Source organism: Caenorhabditis remanei, chromosome III, assembly GCF_010183535.1.
Source record: "Caenorhabditis remanei strain PX506 chromosome III, whole genome shotgun sequence".
NCBI lineage: Eukaryota > Metazoa > Nematoda > Chromadorea > Rhabditida > Rhabditidae > Caenorhabditis > Caenorhabditis remanei.
The window spans coordinates 1,405,241-1,424,151 of record NC_071330.1 but is presented as its reverse complement, the minus strand read 5'-3'; the positions used below and the strand labels follow the sequence as shown (position 1 = coordinate 1,424,151).

Below are 18,911 nucleotides of genomic sequence, written 5' to 3'. Positions count from 1 at the left end.
CCGATTTGATGTGAAACAAGGTAACTAACATTCGGAAAATATTTATTGAAGAATTTCTAAGGACATACAGTAGTTTAAAAAAAAATTCATTAAAAAACATGGCGTTGTGGTTAGACCAGTAGGCAATCAAGCGGGGTATACCATTATTTTTAGTTAGTGTACTGGAGTCATGACCAAATATACATCACGAAACTATTCCTCTCGTTGAATGAAACAGTAGCAACTGTTCCATCTCTTCTGCGGATATTATAACCACCTCGAAATTTCAATTTTCCAATTCCAGAAGTTTTGAAAGCGTTCAGTGTTTTCGGATCCTTCTCTGATACGATTTCATGTTTTATTCCGTTTAATATTGCTTCTGCTCGAGGTAATCGACATTTCATGCACTCCAACTTAATGTATCGTAATCTCGGATTGGATCCAGCCAGCCAGTGCTTGATGAATCGATTCAAGATCGATTCATAGTTGATAGCTAATTGGCAAAAAATCTCAATTTTCTGGCTGTTCATTATTAGCAAATCATCCAAGGTCAGTTGGCCCATCAAAGCGATATAAATAAAATCTAGGTTATGAAGGAAAATTTCGTGAAGAAGCTCACTATTTTCATTGCGATGAACAAAGAATTCACCAACAGTGAAGATTAGATTTTTCTCCGGACGAAGACACCTGTAGTATTCTATGATTTTAGGTTCATCATCTGCTCCAAGTATGAATAAAGTCGGAACTTTGTTGAAAGTTTTCCGAAAAGATTTCATATCCGGTAACGGTGTGAAGATAGATACTTTGTTCAGTTCAGATTGGTGATATAGTTCGAGTGCATGATTCAACCACTCCTCGAATCGATATTCTGGTTTATTATGCACGAAACCTCCTTCATTCCCAAGTGACACTTTCGATTTGATGTTGTTTGGAGATGGATTATCCATTGAACGCTGATAATCATCAAAAGAACATTCGATTGTATCACGTGGAAATTGGATTCGAATTGAAATTATGATGTTCACTTTAATATTGATTGCATGGCATTTGATATCGATCGATTTCACGAGCTCTTTGCTTCGATTGGATACCAGAGACAATGCAAATCTGAAAATATCGAGTCTTTTGAATTCAATAGAAGCTGAAACTCACTGGTCGATATGATTCATGAATCGAACGATATTCTGAAGAGGTTTATTAGGAAGGCTGAGGAGACGGAGAGGAGGGTCACCGTCACTCATTATGGCAGAAGACGTGAATGACGGACCTGTATGCCATAGAGACAGGTCTGAACAAACACAATGAACAGAAGGTTGATGTGTCATGTGACATCGCATTCATTCCCCAACTACATAGAATTCGAAATATCGGAAAATTCCGAAGAAAAACTTTTACTGATTTTCTGAATCTTGAACCTAGAGGAATGTATCTTTATTCTCAAAGTTTGATAACTGTCTCACTTAACATTCAAAATGATAAAGTATTTATTGTTGAGAATGATAATCACAACCAAACAAGCATTGCGAAACTTCGACGATTCTTAAATAATACGGTAGCAGTTGTTCCATCCTTTTTACGAATATTGTATCCGCCGAGAAATTTAACATTTGCAATTCCAGATGTTCGAAAGGCGTTCAATGTTCTCGGATCCTCTTTTGATACCGTGTTGTGTTTTATTCCTCTGAGCACCCCTTCATGGGAAAAATTATTTCTTACACACTCCAATTCAATGTATCGTAATCTCGGATTGGATCCAGCCAGCCAGTGATTGATGAATCGATTCAAGATCGATTCATAGTTGATAGCTAAATGGAACCAAATCTCAAGTTTTCGGCAGTTCATTATTAGCAAATCATCCAATGTCAAACGACTCATCCAAGCGACATGAATGTAATCGAGATTTTGAAGGAACACTTCGTGAAGAAGTTCGGTATTTTCATTGCGAAGTACACAGAGTTTGCCAACAGTGAAGATCAGATTTTTCTCCGGACGAAGACACCTGTAGTATTCTATGATTTTAGGTTCATCATCTGCTCCAAGTATGAATAAAGTCGGAACTTTGTTGAACGTTTTCCGAAAAGATTTCATATCCGGTAACGGTGTGAAGATAGATACTCTGTCCAGTTCAGATTGGTGATATAGTTCGAGTGCATGATTCAACCACTCCTCGAATCGATATTCTGGTTTATTATGCATGAAACCTTCTCTATTCCCAAGTGACACTTTCGCTTTGATGTTGTTTGGAGATGGATTATCAACTGAACGCTGATAATCATCAAAAGAACATTCGATTGTATCACGTGGAAATTGGATTCGAATTGAAATTATGATGTTCACTTTAATATTGATTGCATGGCATTTGATATCGATCGATTTCACGAGCTCTTTGCTTCGATTGGATACCAGAGACAATGCAAATCTGAAAATATCGAGTCTTTTGAATTCAATAGAAGCTGAAACTTACTGATCGATATGTTCCATACATTGAATGATATTCCGACGAGGCGTGTTAGGAAGGCTGAGGAGACGGAGAGGAGGGTCACCGTCACTCATTATGGCAGAAGACGTGACTGACGGACCTGTATGTCATAGCAACAGGGCTGAACAAACACAATCATCAGAAGGTTGATGTGTCATGTGACATCGCATGCATCCCCCAACTACATAGAATTCGAAATATCGGACTCTCAAAGTTACTCTCAAAGTTTGATAACTGTCTCACTTAACATTCGAAATGATAAAATATTTATTGTTGAGAATGATAATCACGACCAAACAAGCATTACGAAACACCGCCTTTTTTTAAACGAGAGAGTAGCAACAGTTCCATCCTTCCCGCGGATATTATATCCACCGAGAAATTCAACATTTTTAATCCGAGCAGCTCGGAAAACATTTAAAGTTTCTGGATCTTCCTTTGATACCATTTCATGTTTTATTCCTTTCAATACTATTTCTGCTTGAGGGTAATAGCCTTTTAAAGACTCCAATTCAATATATCGTAATCTCGGATTGGATCCAGCCATCCAATGTTTTATGAATCGGCGCAGCATGGATTCATACTTGATAGCTTCATAAAAATAAATCCGAACGATACTGCTGTTCATAATTAATAAATCATCCAATATCAATTCGGGCATATAATTGTAATAGATTTCGTCCAAGTTTTGAACTAGAATTTCATAAATGTGATCACTAATTTTGCTTCGGTCTCTTCCCAAGAATTCCTTAACACCGAATATTAATCGCTTTTCCGGACGAAACGTTCTTGAATATTCTTGAATTTGCACTTCATCACTCGCTACAAGTATTATTAAAGTTGAACAACTTCTGAATGTTTTTCGAAAAGACTGAATGTCTGGTAACAGGGTGATACATAGAATATGGTTGAGTTCTGATTTGTGGTATATTTCGAGTATGTGATTCAACCACTACTCGAATCGATATTCTGGTTTACTATTCACGAAACCTCCTCTATTCTCAAGTGATACTTTCGATTTGATGTTGGTTGGAGATGGATTATCCATTGAACGCTGATAATCATCAAAAGAACATTCGAGTAAAATTTCAGAAGCAATCAATATTTGTATCAGAATTCCTGAGTCCACTTTTATATTGATTGAAGAGCATTCTAGATCTATCGATTTCACGAGCTCCTTGCTTCGCTTGGATACCAGAGATAATGCGAATCTGAAAATATGGAGTCTTCTGAAGAATTTGGAAGCTGAAACTTACTGATCGATATGGTTCATACATTGAATGATAATCTGAAGAGGTTTATTAGGAAGGCTGAGGAGACGGAGAGGAGGGTCACCGTCACCCATTATGGCAGAAGACGTCAATGACGGACCTGTATGCCATAGAGACAGGTCTGAACAAACACAATCATCAGAAGGTTGATGTGTCATGGGAAATCGCCTTCATTCTCCAACTACATAGAATTCGAAATATCGGAAAATTCCGAAGAAAAACTTTTCCTGATTTTCTGAATCTTGAACCGAGAGGAATGTATCTTTATTTTCAAAGTTTGATAACTGTCTCACTTAACATTCAAAATGATAAAATATTTATTGTTGAGAATGATAATCACGACCAAACAAGCATTGCGATACTTCGACGATTCTTAAATAATACGGTAGCAGTTGTTCCATCCTTTTTACGAATATTGTATCCGCCGAGAAATTTAACATTTGCAATTCCAGATGTTCGAAAGGCGTTCAATGTTCTCGGATCCTCTTTTGATACCGTGTTGTGTTTTATTCCTCTGAGCACCCCTTCATGGGAAAAATTATTTCTTACACACTCCAATTCAATGTATCGTAATCTCGGATTGGATCCAGCCAGCCAGTGATTGATGAATCGATTCAAGATCGATTCATAGTTGATAGCTAAATGGAACCAAATCTCAAGTTTTCGGCAGTTCATTATTAGCAAATCATCCAATGTCAAACGACTCATCCAAGCGACATGAATGTAATCGAGATTTTGAAGGAACACTTCGTGAAGAAGTTCGGTATTTTCATTGCGAAGTACACAGAGTTTGCCAACAGTGAAGATCAGATTTTTCTCCGGACGAAGACACCTGTAGTATTCTATGATTTTAGGTTCATCATCTGCTCCAATTATGATTAAAGTCGGAACTTTGTTGAAAGTTTTCCGAAAAGATTTCATATCCGGTAACGGTGTGAAGATAATTACTCTGTCCAGTTCCGATTGATGATATAGTTCGAGTGCATGATTCAGCCACTCCTCAAATCGATATTCTGGTTTACTATGCACGAAACCTTCTCCAATCCCAAGTGACACCTTCGATTCAATGTTGATTGGAGAAAGATTGTCAATTGAACGCTGATAATCATCAAACGAACATTCAATGAAAACATAAGAAGAAATCAGTATTCGTATTGAAATTGCTGTTTTCACTTTGATAATGATTTTCCGACATTTGATATCGACCGATTTCACGAGCTCCTTGCTTCGCTTGGATACCAAAGATAATGCGAATCTGAAAATATGGAGTCTTTTGAATTCAATAGAAGCTGAAACTTACTGATCGATATGTTCCATGAATCGAACGATATTCCGACGAGGCGTGTTAGGAAGGCTGAGGAGACGGAGAGGGGGGTCACCGTCACTCATTATGGCAGAAGACGTGACTGACGGACCTGTATGCCATAGCAACAGGTCTGAACAAACACGGTAGATTACTGTGTGTTACGTGGCACGACACGGTAAAAGATTGACATATTCATGATTTAATTATCTGGAATTGTGGTTCGGATGAAGAAATCGTTTTCTCAAAGTCGAATGACTACATTCACTCGACAACAAAAAGTTGGGAGAGTATAACATTTATTGAAGGAAACTTAAATCATGACCAAACAAGCATTATAAAAGAATATCTCTTGTTGAATGAGATTGTAGCAACTGTTCCATCTCTTCTGCGGATATTATAACCATCGAGAAACTCAACATACTTACTACCTTTCTTAATACCAAAAGATCGGAAAGTTTTCAATGTGTTCGAGTCTTCTTTCGACACAACTTGATGTTTTATTCCTCTGAACACCGCTTCTGCCTGAGGAGAGGGATGATACATAGACTGCAATTCAATGTATCGTAATCTTGGATTGGATCCAGCCATCCAATGTTTTAGGAATAGATTCAAGATTGATTCATAATTGATAGCTAATTGGAAAAAAATTTCAATTTTCCGGCAGTTCATAATTAATAAATCATCCAATGTCAGTTGGCCCATCAAACCGATATAAACATAATCCAGGTTTTGAACCAACACTTCATGAAGAGAATCAATCTTTTTATATCTATCGTGGTAATACCTACCAACAGCAATCGTCAGCTGCTTTTCAGGACGAAAGATCCTGAAGACTTTCAGAACATCAGCGTTAGTGGTCCCTCTGACCCATGTTAAAAAAGAAAAAGAACTGAAAGTTTTTCTGAAAGATTGCATGTCCGGTAACAGGGTTATGAATAGAACTTTGTTGATTTCTGATTGATGATACACTTCGAGTGTGTGATTCAACCACTCCTCAAATCGATATTCTTCTTTATTATGCACGAAACCTCCTCTGTTTCCAAGTGATACTTTCGATATAATGTTGGTGGGAGACGGGTTATCGATTGAACGCTGATAATTATCAAACGAGCATTCGATTGTATCATGAGAAAATTGAATTTGTATTGAAACATCCGTATCCACTTTAATATTGATTTTCCGACATTTGATATCGATCGATTTCACGAGCTCTTTGCTCCGTTTGGATACCAGAGATAATGCGAATCTGAAAATATGGAGTCTTATGAATTCAATAGAAGCTGAAACTCACTGATCGATATGATTCATGAATCGAACGATACTTCGAAGTGGCTTATTAGGAAGGCCGAGGAGACGGAGAGGAGGGTCACCGTCACTCATTATGGCAGAAGACGTGAATGACGGTCCTGTATGCCATAGCAACAGGTCTGAACAAACACGGCAGATAGCTGCACTGCACGGTGTGTTCAATAGGGAAACCTTAGAAATCGGTGTTTCGGATTGTTATTTAGCACGTCATGCTTCTTACAACCGCGCTCTACCAAAACCGAAGAAGATTGTGTGCAAAGTTGAGAGACTCAGAGAGAAAGAGACGTTCTTCAAGGGGTTCGGTGGAGCGCAATTGTAAGAACTGTGTTGAGCTAATACTTGCCGGCCAAATACTCCATCTTGGACCCCAACGAATAGTCTGAAGACTGCAAACAGTTTAAAAACTTTGAAAAAGAAAAAACATTTATTATATGAAGTCTAATAAATATTTTGATAACAAGAATATATGCAACGGTCACCATGACCAGGACAGTATGGTATTCTGAACGAGTAGAGTCGGTCAAGATGGTTCCACCATCATTATGGGGTTACTGTAGTGATCAGAAGTCTGACCAGATAAACATTACGAAACAATAACGCTTGTTAAATGAAATTGTTGCAAGTGTTCCATCCTTCCTCCGGATATTATATCCACCGAGAAATTCAACATCTTCAATTCCAGATGTTCGGAAAGCGTTCAGTGTTTTCGGGTCCTCCTCTGATACGATTTCATGTTTTATTCCTCTGAACACCGCTTCTGCCTGAGGAGAGGGATGATACATAGACTGCAATTCAATGTATCGTAATCTTGGATTGGATCCAGCCATCCAATGTTTTATGAATCGATTCAAGATCGATTCATAGCCAATTGCTAAATGAAAAAATATTCGAATTTTCTGGCAGTGTATAATTAATAAATCATCCAATGTCAGTTGGCCCATCAAACCGATATAAACATAATCCAGGTTTTGAACCAACACTTCATGAAGAGAATCAATCTTTTTATATCTATCGTGGTAATACCTACCAACAGCAATTGTCAGCTGCTTTTCAGGACGAAAGATCCTGAAAACTTTCAGAACATCAGCGTTAGTGGCCCCTCTGGCCCATGTTAAAAAGGAAAAAGAACTGAAAGTTTTTCTGAAAGATTGCATGTCCGGTAACAGGGTTATGAACAGAACTTTGTTGATTTCTGATTGATGATACACTTCGAGTGTGTGATTCAACCATTCCTCAAATCGATATTCTTGTTTATTATGCTCGAAACCTCCTCTGTTTCCAAGTGATACTTTCGATATAATGTTGGTGGGAGACGGGTTATCGATTGAACGCTGATAATTATCAAACGAGCATTCGATTGTATCATGAGAAAATTGAATTTGTATTGAAACATCCGTATCCACTTTAATATTGATTCTCCAACATTTGATATCGATCGATTTCACGAGCTCCTTGCTTCGCTTGGATACTAGAGATAATGCAAATCTAAAAATATCGATTCTTTTGAATTCAATAGAAGCTGAAACTCACTGATCGATATGATTCATGAATCGAACGATATTCTGAAGAGGTTTATTAGGAAGGCTGAGGAGACGAAGAGGAGGGTCACCGTCACTCATTATGACAGAAGACGTGAATGACGTACTTGTATGCGATAGAGACTGATCTGAACAAACACGGTAGATTACTGTGTGTTGTGCAACACGACACAGTCTAAAATCGTCATAAACAGTGCTCGAAAAACTGAAATTCCTAATTTAATAAAACGAGAATAGGCCCAACCATTATACCGATTCATAAGTGATATTCAAAAATGACAAAGTAAAAGAATATTCCGGTGAAAAATGGTCTACCTATAGTTCAAAAATCTGGGAAGTTCGCTCCACTGTACTCTCCCGATACGTCTGATACTGTAATGTTCTGTAGATGAATCTCAGTTAGCTTATCTACTAGAATTCCTCAAAAAACGGCAAAGCGCATTAAAAAAAAGGGATTTTTTGTCTACCATCTTAAACTATTTTACCCATTTTTTTCTTTCAGAATCCTGCTTTGCGTCCGTCTTCCCCTGCTCAGTCCAACATACCTCTCATCGATTGTCGCCTCGAATTCAATCATCAAAAAGGATATTCCGTGTCGGGACTTGGTGGGTTTTCACAAAAAAAACGCGGTAAACGCGCGCCAGATATATAATTTGTAGTTGAAGATATGTTCCCAATTGTAAGACACGCCGGAAGTGCGCCAGCCTGCGTATTTCTTTCAAATCGAAAAAATTGCGTCCAAGGCGTCCCAGTTTAGGTATATTTCATGACAACACGCAATCAGAAAACGCCTAAGGTGCGCCAGACAAAACCCCCACTTTTGAAGGAATCTCCAACTAAAAAGCGTCAAAGGTGCGCCAGCTCCACAGTTTCTGGACTGTAAACGCGTCAAAGGCACGCCAAACTTCGTTTTTTTATGTCAGAAAAAGCGCCCAAGGCTCGCCAGTCTCCACAATTTCTGAACAGAAAACGCGTCAAAAGTGCGCCAGGCTTCACAGTTTCTGGACTGTAAACGCGTCAAAGGCAAGCCAGTCTCCACAGTTTCTGAACAGAAAACGCGTCAAAGGCACGCCAGACTCCACAGTTTCTGGACTGTAAACGCATCAAAGGCACGCCAGACTCCATAGTTTCTGGACTGTAAACGCGTCAAAGGCACGCCAAACAAAGTGTTTTTGTATCAGAAAACGCGTCAAAGGCACGCCAGTTCTCACAATTTCTGAACAGAAAAGGCGTCCAAGGCGCGCCAGACTCCACAGTTTCTGGACTGTAAACGCATCAAAGGCACGCCAGACTCCATAGTTTCTGGACTGTAAACGCGTCAAAGGCACGCCAAACAAAGTGTTTTTGTGTCAGAAAGAGCGTCGGGGCAATCCTCATCATTCCTCGCATAATCATCCAATTTTTTTTCAGATCGACGAAGCAAAAGACTACCACCTGCTGCCAGAACGTCGTTCCCTCCTCAAATCGTTCAAATGCACCCCTCGAGCGTGTCAACGAGTCCCCGGCCTGATCGTTGCCATCGGTGGTCTAATGCATCAGAGTCAATCGAAGTCGTCCGTCGAAATCTATGATCCAATTCAACAGAAATGGTCATCAATTGAAGGAGTCGTCACACTGAGAACACGTGTCGGAGTGGCTGTTCATCAGAGACAAGTCTACGCTATCGGAGGATTCAACGGACAGGATCGCATGGATTTGGTCGAGAAATTCGATTATGACACGTTGAAATGGACTACGGTAAGGACGGGGGTACTGGCGTGCCTTTGGCGCGGTTTTCGACGCAAAAAACACGAAGTCTGGCGTGCCTTTGGCGCGTTCTCTACACAAAAACTGCGAAATCTGGCGTGCCTTTGACGCGTTTTATGTTCAGAAACTATGGAGTCTGGCGCGCCTTGGACGCCTTTTCTGTTCAGAAATTGTGAGAACTGGCGTTCCTTTCTCGCGTTTTCTGTTCAGAAACTGTAAAGACTGGCGCGCCTTGGACGCTTTTTCTTTTCAGAAACTATGGAGTCTGGCGCGCCTTGGACGCTTTTTCTGTTCAGAAACTGTGAAGACTGGCGTGCCTTGGACGCATTTTCAAATACGAAAAACACGAAGGCTGGCGCGCCTTGGACGCATTTTCTGTTCAAAAATTGTGAAGACTGGCGCACGTTTGACGCGTTTTTTGTTCAGAAACTTTGAAGACTGGCGCGCCTTTGACGCGTTTTTAATTTGATATTTCTTGAAAAGTGGCGGTTTTGTCTGGCGCACCTTAAGCGTTTTCTGAGAGCGTGATACCGTCAAATATGGCTAAACTACTAAAATAGAGTCTGGGGCGCCTCGGACGCAATGTTTTATTCGAAAACAGAGAGACTCTGGCGCACCTTCAGCGCATTTCATGATCTCAATTCAAGTTTTAGAATCAGATACAGTATCAACATACATTATTAACAAGCTGGCGCACCTCTGACGCGTTTTTACCTCCATGATTCAAAACTGAAAATCCTCTTCCAGCTGGCACCACTAAACCGAAAACGATCAGCACTGGCGGCCGCTTTTCTCTCGAATCGATTGTATGTATGTGGTGGATATGATGGAAATCATAGTCTGTCGACAATGGAAATTTACGATATAAATAAGAATGTGTGGGACGCCGGACCACAAATGGAGAATCAGAGAAGTGCTGCCGGAGTGACGGTCTTGGATAATAAGTATATTTATGGTCAGTTTTGAGAGGGAATTCAAAAATTGCTCATCCAGAAGTGAGAATCTGGAACTCAGATTCTGAAATCTAGAGCCTGGGATTCAGAATCCAGATTCAAGAATCCCAAGTTATGAATCCAGAAATCAGAATGTAGGAATGAGAATCTTGAATTTCAACAAACTTTTTTTTGACATGTTTTCAATATTTGATAATTTTTCAGAATTTCTTATAATTCTGAATGTTTGTCGAAAATTTGACCCTTCTCGCGGAAAAACATCAAAAAATTCGAACGATTTTGTATTTTGACGCAAATTATCGGGGGAATCTAGAATTCAGGATCTAGATGTCTGAATTCAAAGTCAGCTAAGCTATGAGAATCATGGATTCAAAATTGAGAATAGGATGCAAGAAATCTTGAATACTAAAAAATTTGCAAATTTGGATTTTCAATTGTGAAATTCAGGAGTCAAACCAGAATCTTGGATTATGAAATTCAAAATTTAAATCCAAATGAGGAATTTGAAACATAGAAACACTGATCTTAAACCTACTCGGCTACTTTCCGCTACAGTTGCGCAGCACTAACGCAGCAGTCATTCGTCGACCGCTACACTTCTGCGTCAGAGGCGCACAAGTGTTGCATGAATGCTGCACAGTTGTTGCATCAGTGCTGCCGGCGTGCTGCATGCGATCATTGCTTCTCGTTATTAATTAGTACAGTTAATTTGTAAACAGAATAATAGAAATAACTAATAATATTTATTTTAAGAATTTAACATTTTTTTTAAATAAAAGCGAAAACAAAAAACTTAGAAACGTCATTGAAATTCCATGGTGACCGACAGTCGGTGAAGTTTCCAAGTTCCTAATATCTGTAGACGTCCGGTGCCCCAAGCGACTCTAGAACTGAAAAAGAATATTTCAATGAAATTCGGTTGGGAAACAACTCACATTTTTAGATCATCTCTTGCTGAAAACGCTTCAAAAGTCCAAATTTTTTATCGAATATGCGAATTGTGTTGATCAGATGCTCTCTCTGACTTGTTTTTGCCATCCAGACACATTCTTCTTCTGAAAAATAATATTTTCAAAAAATAGAGTAAAAATAAGTCGGAAAAATGATAAAACTTGTCAAATAGACAATAAATAATCATTGGAAAAAATTGAAAAATGCAGCCAAAGTCCAATTTGCATTGGAGCGAATATACAGTTGCTGCGCGACTGTTGTGAGATTGTTGCACAACTGGTGCAGGCCCCAAAAACAAGGGAACCATCAGTCGCAGGGACGTGAAAGCTGTGTAACTGTTGCATATGTTCTGATTTTTCCTAATTGCTGTGGAACTGTTGCAATCTTGTCGCGTAACTGTTGCAAAAGCTGTGAATGCTGCGTAACTGTTGCGGGAAATAGCCGAGTAGATTTAGAGATTCATAGAGTCCAGAGTCCGTAGATCAAAATCGAGAATTTTGGATCTAGAACTCTTAAATCTGCGTTCTGGATTCTGTATTCTGAAATCGTTTGACTGAATTGTGGATTCTCATACTTGTCACGAGCCGGGCCGGGCCGTTTTGAAACATTTTTGAAAATTTGATGTTTTTTTTGGAAATTTTTTGAAAAAAGTTTTAGAATATAACTTCAAAATTCAATAAAAAGGTAAATATGTATGATAATTTAAGCATTTTTACTCTAAATTTTCGAAAATTTTCAGAAAATTGTGTTACAAAATGAGTACACATTTTTGAATCCGAGCCGGGCCGGCCCGATTTTTGACAAGTATGTGGATTCCAGATTTAAGATTCTGAATAACTTTTTGTGAAATTTTTGACCGAGATAACCGAAAAAATTCGAAAAAAGTTTATGTCTGAAAAAATGAGTTTTTCGGAGTCAAAAATCCTTGAATTTGTATGAAAACTGTAGGTAAGACCCCCAGAAACCTGTTTTTGAGTACAAAATTCGAACAAATTTCAGAAAAAATCGGAAAATCACTATCTTTGTTGGAAAATTTGAAAATTTCAGCAGAAATTTCCAAAAAAAAATTGAACCGGACACTGAATTCTGAATTCTAGAATCTTTCCCCAACCATCTCAATTCCACTATTTTCAGTATGCGGTGGCCACGACGGAATGCAAATTTTCGCCACCGTCGAACGTCTCGACACAGAGACTCTCCAATGGGAACGTGCTCCATCGATGATTCAACAGAGATGTCGTTTCGGTGCGGCCACTTTCAAAGGGAAGATTTATGTGGCCGGTGGATACGATGGCACTTCTTTCCTCAAGTCTGTCGAGGTCTTCGATCCGAAAGACGGCAAATGGGCGCCAGTTTCAGCGATGAATATGCGGAGGAGTCGAGTCTCTCTTGTCGCTACGAATGAGGGATTATTCGCGGTTGCTGGGTACGGAGAGGGGGCGGGGACTAACTTTTTGTTGGTGGCCTAGAAATATTGGAAAGTTAGGCCAGGGACTAGAAAAACCGAACTGAGAAAGTTAGGCCATGGAAATTGGGATAGAGAGATAGAGCGCGATCATTTTATGTTGGTGGCCTAGAAATAACTAAATGAGAAAGTTAGGCCACGGTCACACGGAGTCTGAAAGGTTTTAGCAATTGAGCACAATTACCTTTCGAAAATTGTCGATAGAGCGCACTTGCAATTTCCAAATTAGTATTGGTAAGTGTGCTCCATTGCTACCGAGTAGCGGCTAATGCGCTCAACCGAACACAGGAAATTTGAATTTTTATCAATAGAGCGCACTTGCAATATCAACAACGACAGTTGTGAAAACGCGCTCTATTGCACTTTTGATTTTCAGTATTTTAGTAATAGAGCGCACTTAAGGGTATGAAAGTACGCTCTATTGAGTTTTTGACAAAAGTTTTCGGAAAATAAATGAAAAAAGTAAAACATTTGCAAATGCGCCCCACTGCAATTTTACCCGCTTAGCAAACGCGCTGCATTGATGCTGTTAGTAAGCGCGCTCTGTTGAACTCAAAAGAATTTGAATTCATTAGTTCATTGGAGCGCGATTCCAACTCCACTTCAAATCGAAGCAAGTGCGCTCCTTCGATTTCTTGCCTACCAAACTCGCTCTACCGAACTAAAGTCTAAAAGAGCGCACTTTCCAGATTCGACGGTGAAAACAATCTGTGTAGTATGGAACAATACGATGACGTCACCGATCAATGGACAGTCACCACACCGCTGACGTGTCATGAAGGCGGAGTCGGTGTCGGTGTCATCCCAATGCCTCCTCATATGCTATGATAATTTTTGTACCCATAATTTTGTCAATTTTGTCACTTTATCAGCAAACGCGCTCTATTGTACATTCCCAGTGCAAGTGCGCTCTACTGATGATCGGTAGAGCGCCGCAATTTATCACATTTCCCTTTGTATGTACATTTACCCACAGCGACGGAAATCTACAAACCAAACTGCTCCTCGGAGGAGCGCACTTTCACACCACTTTGAAATTTGAAAAGTTCAGCATTTTTTCCCAAGTTCTTTTTTTTAAGCATTTTTGGAATGATCTCAGAGGTTCAAAAAAGATATTATACAAAAAAGTTCAAAAAAACACCAGCTTTTTTCGAAAATTTTTTCACTTTTTTCAAAACTTGAGATACAAAACTGAAAATTTCATTCGAGGAATTATGAATTGGAGTCGTGATATATTAGTAGATGTTTGAAGAAAAAGGCTGGTGGCATGCAGAAAGATGTGGCACGTGGCGACTTAATATTACGAATAAAAGTTATCAAAAGCCGGAATGGTTTCTCTTGAAAAACATACTTTTCGTTGAGAGGTAGCAGTAAAACAGTAAAAGTTTTTTGCATTTTTAATTTGAAAAAGTCTAGTTGAAAATGCGAAATTCAATTAAAATGTGAGTATGTATAGTAATTTAAGAAATGTGGACTTGGACAAACGACTGAGAAGTTTGAGGAGTTTTTCCAACACATATTTTGCCAAAATTCTACAATTACTTCACAAGTCATGTCAGACGACAAACTGACAACTGCCGGTGAAGATTACAGAAGACACCTTGGCAAAAATTTAGAAAATTCTCTTTTTAATTACGTTTTTAATCAAATGAATGTACCTCATGATTTTTTACTTTTCAAAAAAAGTGAAAAAATTTTCGAAAAAAGTCGGGTTTTTTTTCGAACTTTTTTGTATAATATCTTTTTTTGAACCTCTGAGATCATTCCAAAATGCTTTAAAAAAATGAACTTGGGAAAAAATTCTGAAATTTTCAAATTTCAGAGTGGTGTGAAAGTGCGCTCCTCCGAGGAGCAGTTTGGTTTGTAGATTTCCGTCGCAGTCATTTACCCTTCCGAAATACATATAGCATTTTTATTATTAATTAATTAATTAGTTAATCAATTCAATTATTTACAGTCAATTCTTAATAATTTGATGAGTATCCGTGTAATAGGTAGTTGAATGGTGGCCGAGTCGTATCCTAGGCCACTACCTCAATAGTCTCGACCGTCTAAACGAATTGACAGCATCGTTACACGGACGACGACACCATTCCAACTGTTTCGTGTGAGAATTGTGACGGAGACCGTACGAACACGAGAGGAACACTCGGCAACACTCATTCAGGGGACATTTGAAACCGGTTCGACGGATTTTTTGTTTTACTTCAGCGATTTCTTCTTTTGTCGGGACTGGGTCTGAAAAAAACTATTTTTTTTTTGAAAAAAATGGGTAAATTTGAAGGCGGGGACTAGAAAATGCAAGTTGGGGGAAGTTAGGCCACGCAAGCGCGCTCTACTGGACTTAGCGATGGTAGAGCGTGCTTGCTTATGAAGTTCGTTGGAGCGCATTTGCTGGATGAAAGCTGATAGCAAACGCGCTCCACTGAACGGCATTACAAATAAGTCCAGTGGAGCGCATTTCCTCACAGTTCAGTCCAAAAGAGCGCATTTTCAGCATTATCTGTTGGAGCGTGAGCAAAGACGCTCTAATGAACTAAAGCGCTAAAGAGTTCGATAGAGCGAGTTTGCACTCGAAAAATTGCAAAATAGCAAACGCGCTCCACCGCACATTTATCAGTAGAGCGCGTTTCCTAACAAGCTCACCGTCCGTCTCCGCCTCATTATTCCTCTCTTCCATTGGCTCCGCCCCGTTTCCATTTTCTTGGTTCGTCGACTCGTCTAGATCCCCAGACCTCACAATTGACATTCTCATTCCACTTGGCTCCGCCCCTTCCTGCGTCTCTTCATTTTCACAATCTCTCACTTCCTCAGCACAATCTTCGATTTTCTGGAAAAAAATTCACAATAGAGCGGATTTGCACCCAATCAAAGAACCCTGGGATTACTGTATCCGGGAAAGGTACGTGATTTGTCGTAAGATCTGATGCATTCTCCGCAAACACCAAAAATTATCAATAGAGCGCACTTACATTAAAACTGGTGCAACTCTTTCGTCTCGTCTGTTTTCCCTCTTGACACTCTGACCAACTCTCCCATTTCGAACCGTCCGCCTCCACGTCTTCTTCGTGATTCGAGGAGGGGGCGGAGCTTCCACCCATCAACATTTTGTCAGCACCGATGGCGTCGGTTTCTGAAAATGGGATATCTGTCTGTGTGTCTGGTTTGTCCGGATGTCCGTCAATTTTCGTCAGATTTTTCCAATTTTATAATCATCTTGTAGATCAAACTTGGATCTACATTTTTGTAGTTGAGAGCTTCCTGATATCTCTTGAGCCTAACGAGATACGAACTGTCAAAGTTAGGAGAGAGACGCAGTGAAACGATAGTGTTTCGCTGCCTGCGCCTCCTCCCCCTCTCTCTCTCTCTCTACTTACAAACGCCTGTATCTCCCCAGAAATCAGTGCTATCAAAAAATGATCAACTACAAAAATGATCACCATCAAATTTTACACATTTTGTTAGTTAACAACTTTTTGATAACACCGCCCGTTCTTGAGATATCAGCGCTAGAAGCTACAGAGAGGGCGCAGACAACGAGACACTCTAGCTTCTCTGCGTCTCTTCACAAAGGGCTGCTAGACTTTGAACGTTTATATCTCAAAAAACGGGCAATGCTATCAAAAAGTTGTCAACTGATAAAATGTGCAAAATTTTGTGCTCTAGAATTTTATAATTGAAAAATTGCTGTTAGCTTTTGCGGTTTTTGAGATACAAGCGCTTAACTGAAGGTGAGAGAGCGCAGACTCCTTAACTTCAAAGGCTTATATCTCAAAAACGGGCGGTGCTATCAAAAAGTTGTCAGCTGCTAAAATTTGCAGAATTTCATGTAGATAATTTTTGTAGTTTTTGATATCGCTCTTAGTTTTCAGTCATCAGAATCAGAATCAATTAACCTACCAAAATTCCTGACTCCCGACATCTTTCTTCTCTTCTGAAGTCCAGTTTTCGGACGGGTACATTCCACCTCAAAGTAGTCGACTATATCCGTGTTTTCCTCGGTGAACAACTCGGATTGGGTATTTCGATTCTCCGAGTTCAAGATACAGTTTAGTTGATTTTCCTAAATAGAATTCGTATTAGCCAGGTAGAATTTGAGCATTTGCGCTCCAATGGACGCAAGGGTTTCGATGGAGCGCAGTTGCATACTTCACTTGTTAAGTTAGTGTCAATAGAGCGCATCTACCCCCACTCACCTCAAAATAATACATTCCAGAAGTGCAATTAAACCCAAACAATTGATAACTGTTGAGACACGTGTCAAAACAATGATCGAACGACGGGGAATCTGAAACTGACTCCGCAAAACCGACAAGTATCATTTGAGGGTGTCTGGAGAAGAAGGTGGATGGGCAGGATCTGGAAATAGAGAATGATTGATTGATACTATTTGTAGTGGAATTATGGGATTGTTTGTTGTGAAGGAGCGCGCCTATTGCAGTTTTCAGTGAAAAATCGTCAACTTTGAAAGCGTTCACGTCCTCAATAATTGTCACACAATATTGATTTCTTATTGAGTGTATAGATCAAAAGTAGAGCTTCATGTTTGTAGTTGACAACTTTTTGTTGGCTCCGCCCACTTTTGAGAAATGCGCCTTTAAAGATGGTAAGCAAGAAAACGCGTTGTTTTTCACTGCTGGTTTCAAAGGCGCATATCTCAAAAGTGGGCGGAGCTAACAAAATGTTGTCAACTACAAAAATGGAGCAATACTTTTCATCTGTATGATCCATTAAAAATCTATATTGTGAGACAATTATTAAGGCTGTGACACGCTTTCAAAGTTGGACATTTTCTAAAAACTACTAAAAATTTCAAGTGTTGCATTCTTCATTGCCAATACTGTAACTCCGTTCAAACTCAAAGTGATGAGCTGAAAAACATACCAAATTGTAGATCTCGACGAGATCTATGTCACTGACCTATCCCGGCGGGGCTGAAATGTCAAAAAGTCGTCTTAATCCAGCACATTAACACACGGCGTCAGAGTAGATCAGTGACATAGAACTCGTCGAGATCTACATTTTGATATATTTTTCGGCTCATATTAGTTTGGCGCAGTTCTTACAACTGCACTCCTTCGGAAATGTCACTTTTCCTCTAAGTCCCTCAATTTCTCACACTATTTTTTTTCGGTTTCGGTAGAGCGCAGTTGTAAGAAGTGTGCCGAGCTAATAATATTACGTTCCGATTGAATTACAGGTTTGGCCCGGTTCGCAAGTGCTCTTTTGGCGATTCAAAACGCAAAATCACTCACTCCACAAAACTCTTGGAAACACAAATCTTCTCATGATACGACGCTTCTTCCCTCTGCTTCAACTGGCCATTTCCAACGGGAACAGCCGCTTCCGAAGTGAATGAACACGTGGATGTAGTCGTTAGGAAGTCGAAACTTTTGCATTTCAACTCGACTCCGTTGATCTGGAAAATAATGGCATGACTTTGACAAAGCATTACTGTACTCCTAGATGGTATGACTGTATTAAAATCCCCGTGGGAAAATTTAATCCGAGAGACTTTCGTGTGGGTGACCCTCAGATTTCTGTATGTTTCTCCACGTTATGACGTCATGTGACACGTATTTCGGACACTTCTGAACCTCATAGTGCCTCCTCCCCCTTCTTAAACGGATATGTGCTATAACTCAATCAATAATTCGAAGTTAATCAGCATTTCAAATAGTTGATTTCGATGTGCTCTACATAGATACAGTACCGCTCAATAGGATATGAAGTTTTGGTTTTTCGGTCCTAACTTTTTTCAAATTGGTCGGATTGACCTGAAACTTTGGGAAAACATTTATTGAAGAGTTTTCCTTATATTTAATTAATATTTGTGGTTGCAAGAAATTTATAACCCCAATAAGTCACAGTCTCTTCTCTTTTCCCGGATTCTTATAGGTGCAAGTTGAAAACAA

At 39.5% G+C, this 18,911-nt stretch overlaps 4 protein-coding genes across 4 annotated transcripts; all 4 read right to left on the bottom strand.

The window, feature by feature from the left end:
* Positions 1–167: 167 nt before the first annotated feature.
* On the bottom strand, positions 168–2,532 carry GCK72_008422 (uncharacterized protein; the record flags this gene model as incomplete). The annotated part of the gene is made up of 4 exons (XM_053726818.1): positions 168–1,086; positions 1,132–1,163; positions 1,696–2,398; positions 2,444–2,532. 4 exons carry the CDS (start codon positions 2,530–2,532, stop codon positions 168–170), a joined length of 1,743 nt encoding a protein of 580 aa, XP_053586395.1.
* An 878-nt stretch (positions 2,533–3,410) lies between these two features.
* GCK72_008421 (uncharacterized protein) lies at positions 3,411–3,803 on the bottom strand (the record flags this gene model as incomplete). Its single annotated transcript, XM_053726817.1, has 2 exons — positions 3,411–3,669; positions 3,715–3,803. The coding sequence occupies 2 exons, from the start codon at positions 3,801–3,803 to the stop codon at positions 3,411–3,413; spliced, it is 348 nt and encodes a 115-aa protein (XP_053586394.1).
* Positions 3,804–4,065: 262 nt separating this feature from the next.
* Positions 4,066–7,962, bottom strand: GCK72_008420 (uncharacterized protein; the record flags this gene model as incomplete). Its single annotated transcript, XM_053726816.1, has 7 exons — positions 4,066–4,984; positions 5,030–5,165; positions 5,461–6,281; positions 6,327–6,488; positions 6,917–7,214; positions 7,371–7,828; positions 7,874–7,962. 7 exons carry the CDS (start codon positions 7,960–7,962, stop codon positions 4,066–4,068), a joined length of 2,883 nt encoding a protein of 960 aa, XP_053586393.1.
* Positions 7,963–15,025: 7,063 nt separating this feature from the next.
* Positions 15,026–18,448, bottom strand: GCK72_008419 (uncharacterized protein; the record flags this gene model as incomplete). Its single annotated transcript, XM_053726815.1, has 6 exons — positions 15,026–15,234; positions 15,643–15,826; positions 15,969–16,129; positions 16,897–17,059; positions 17,193–17,355; positions 18,252–18,448. The coding sequence occupies 6 exons, from the start codon at positions 18,446–18,448 to the stop codon at positions 15,026–15,028; spliced, it is 1,077 nt and encodes a 358-aa protein (XP_053586392.1).
* Positions 18,449–18,911: the final 463 nt, after the last annotated feature.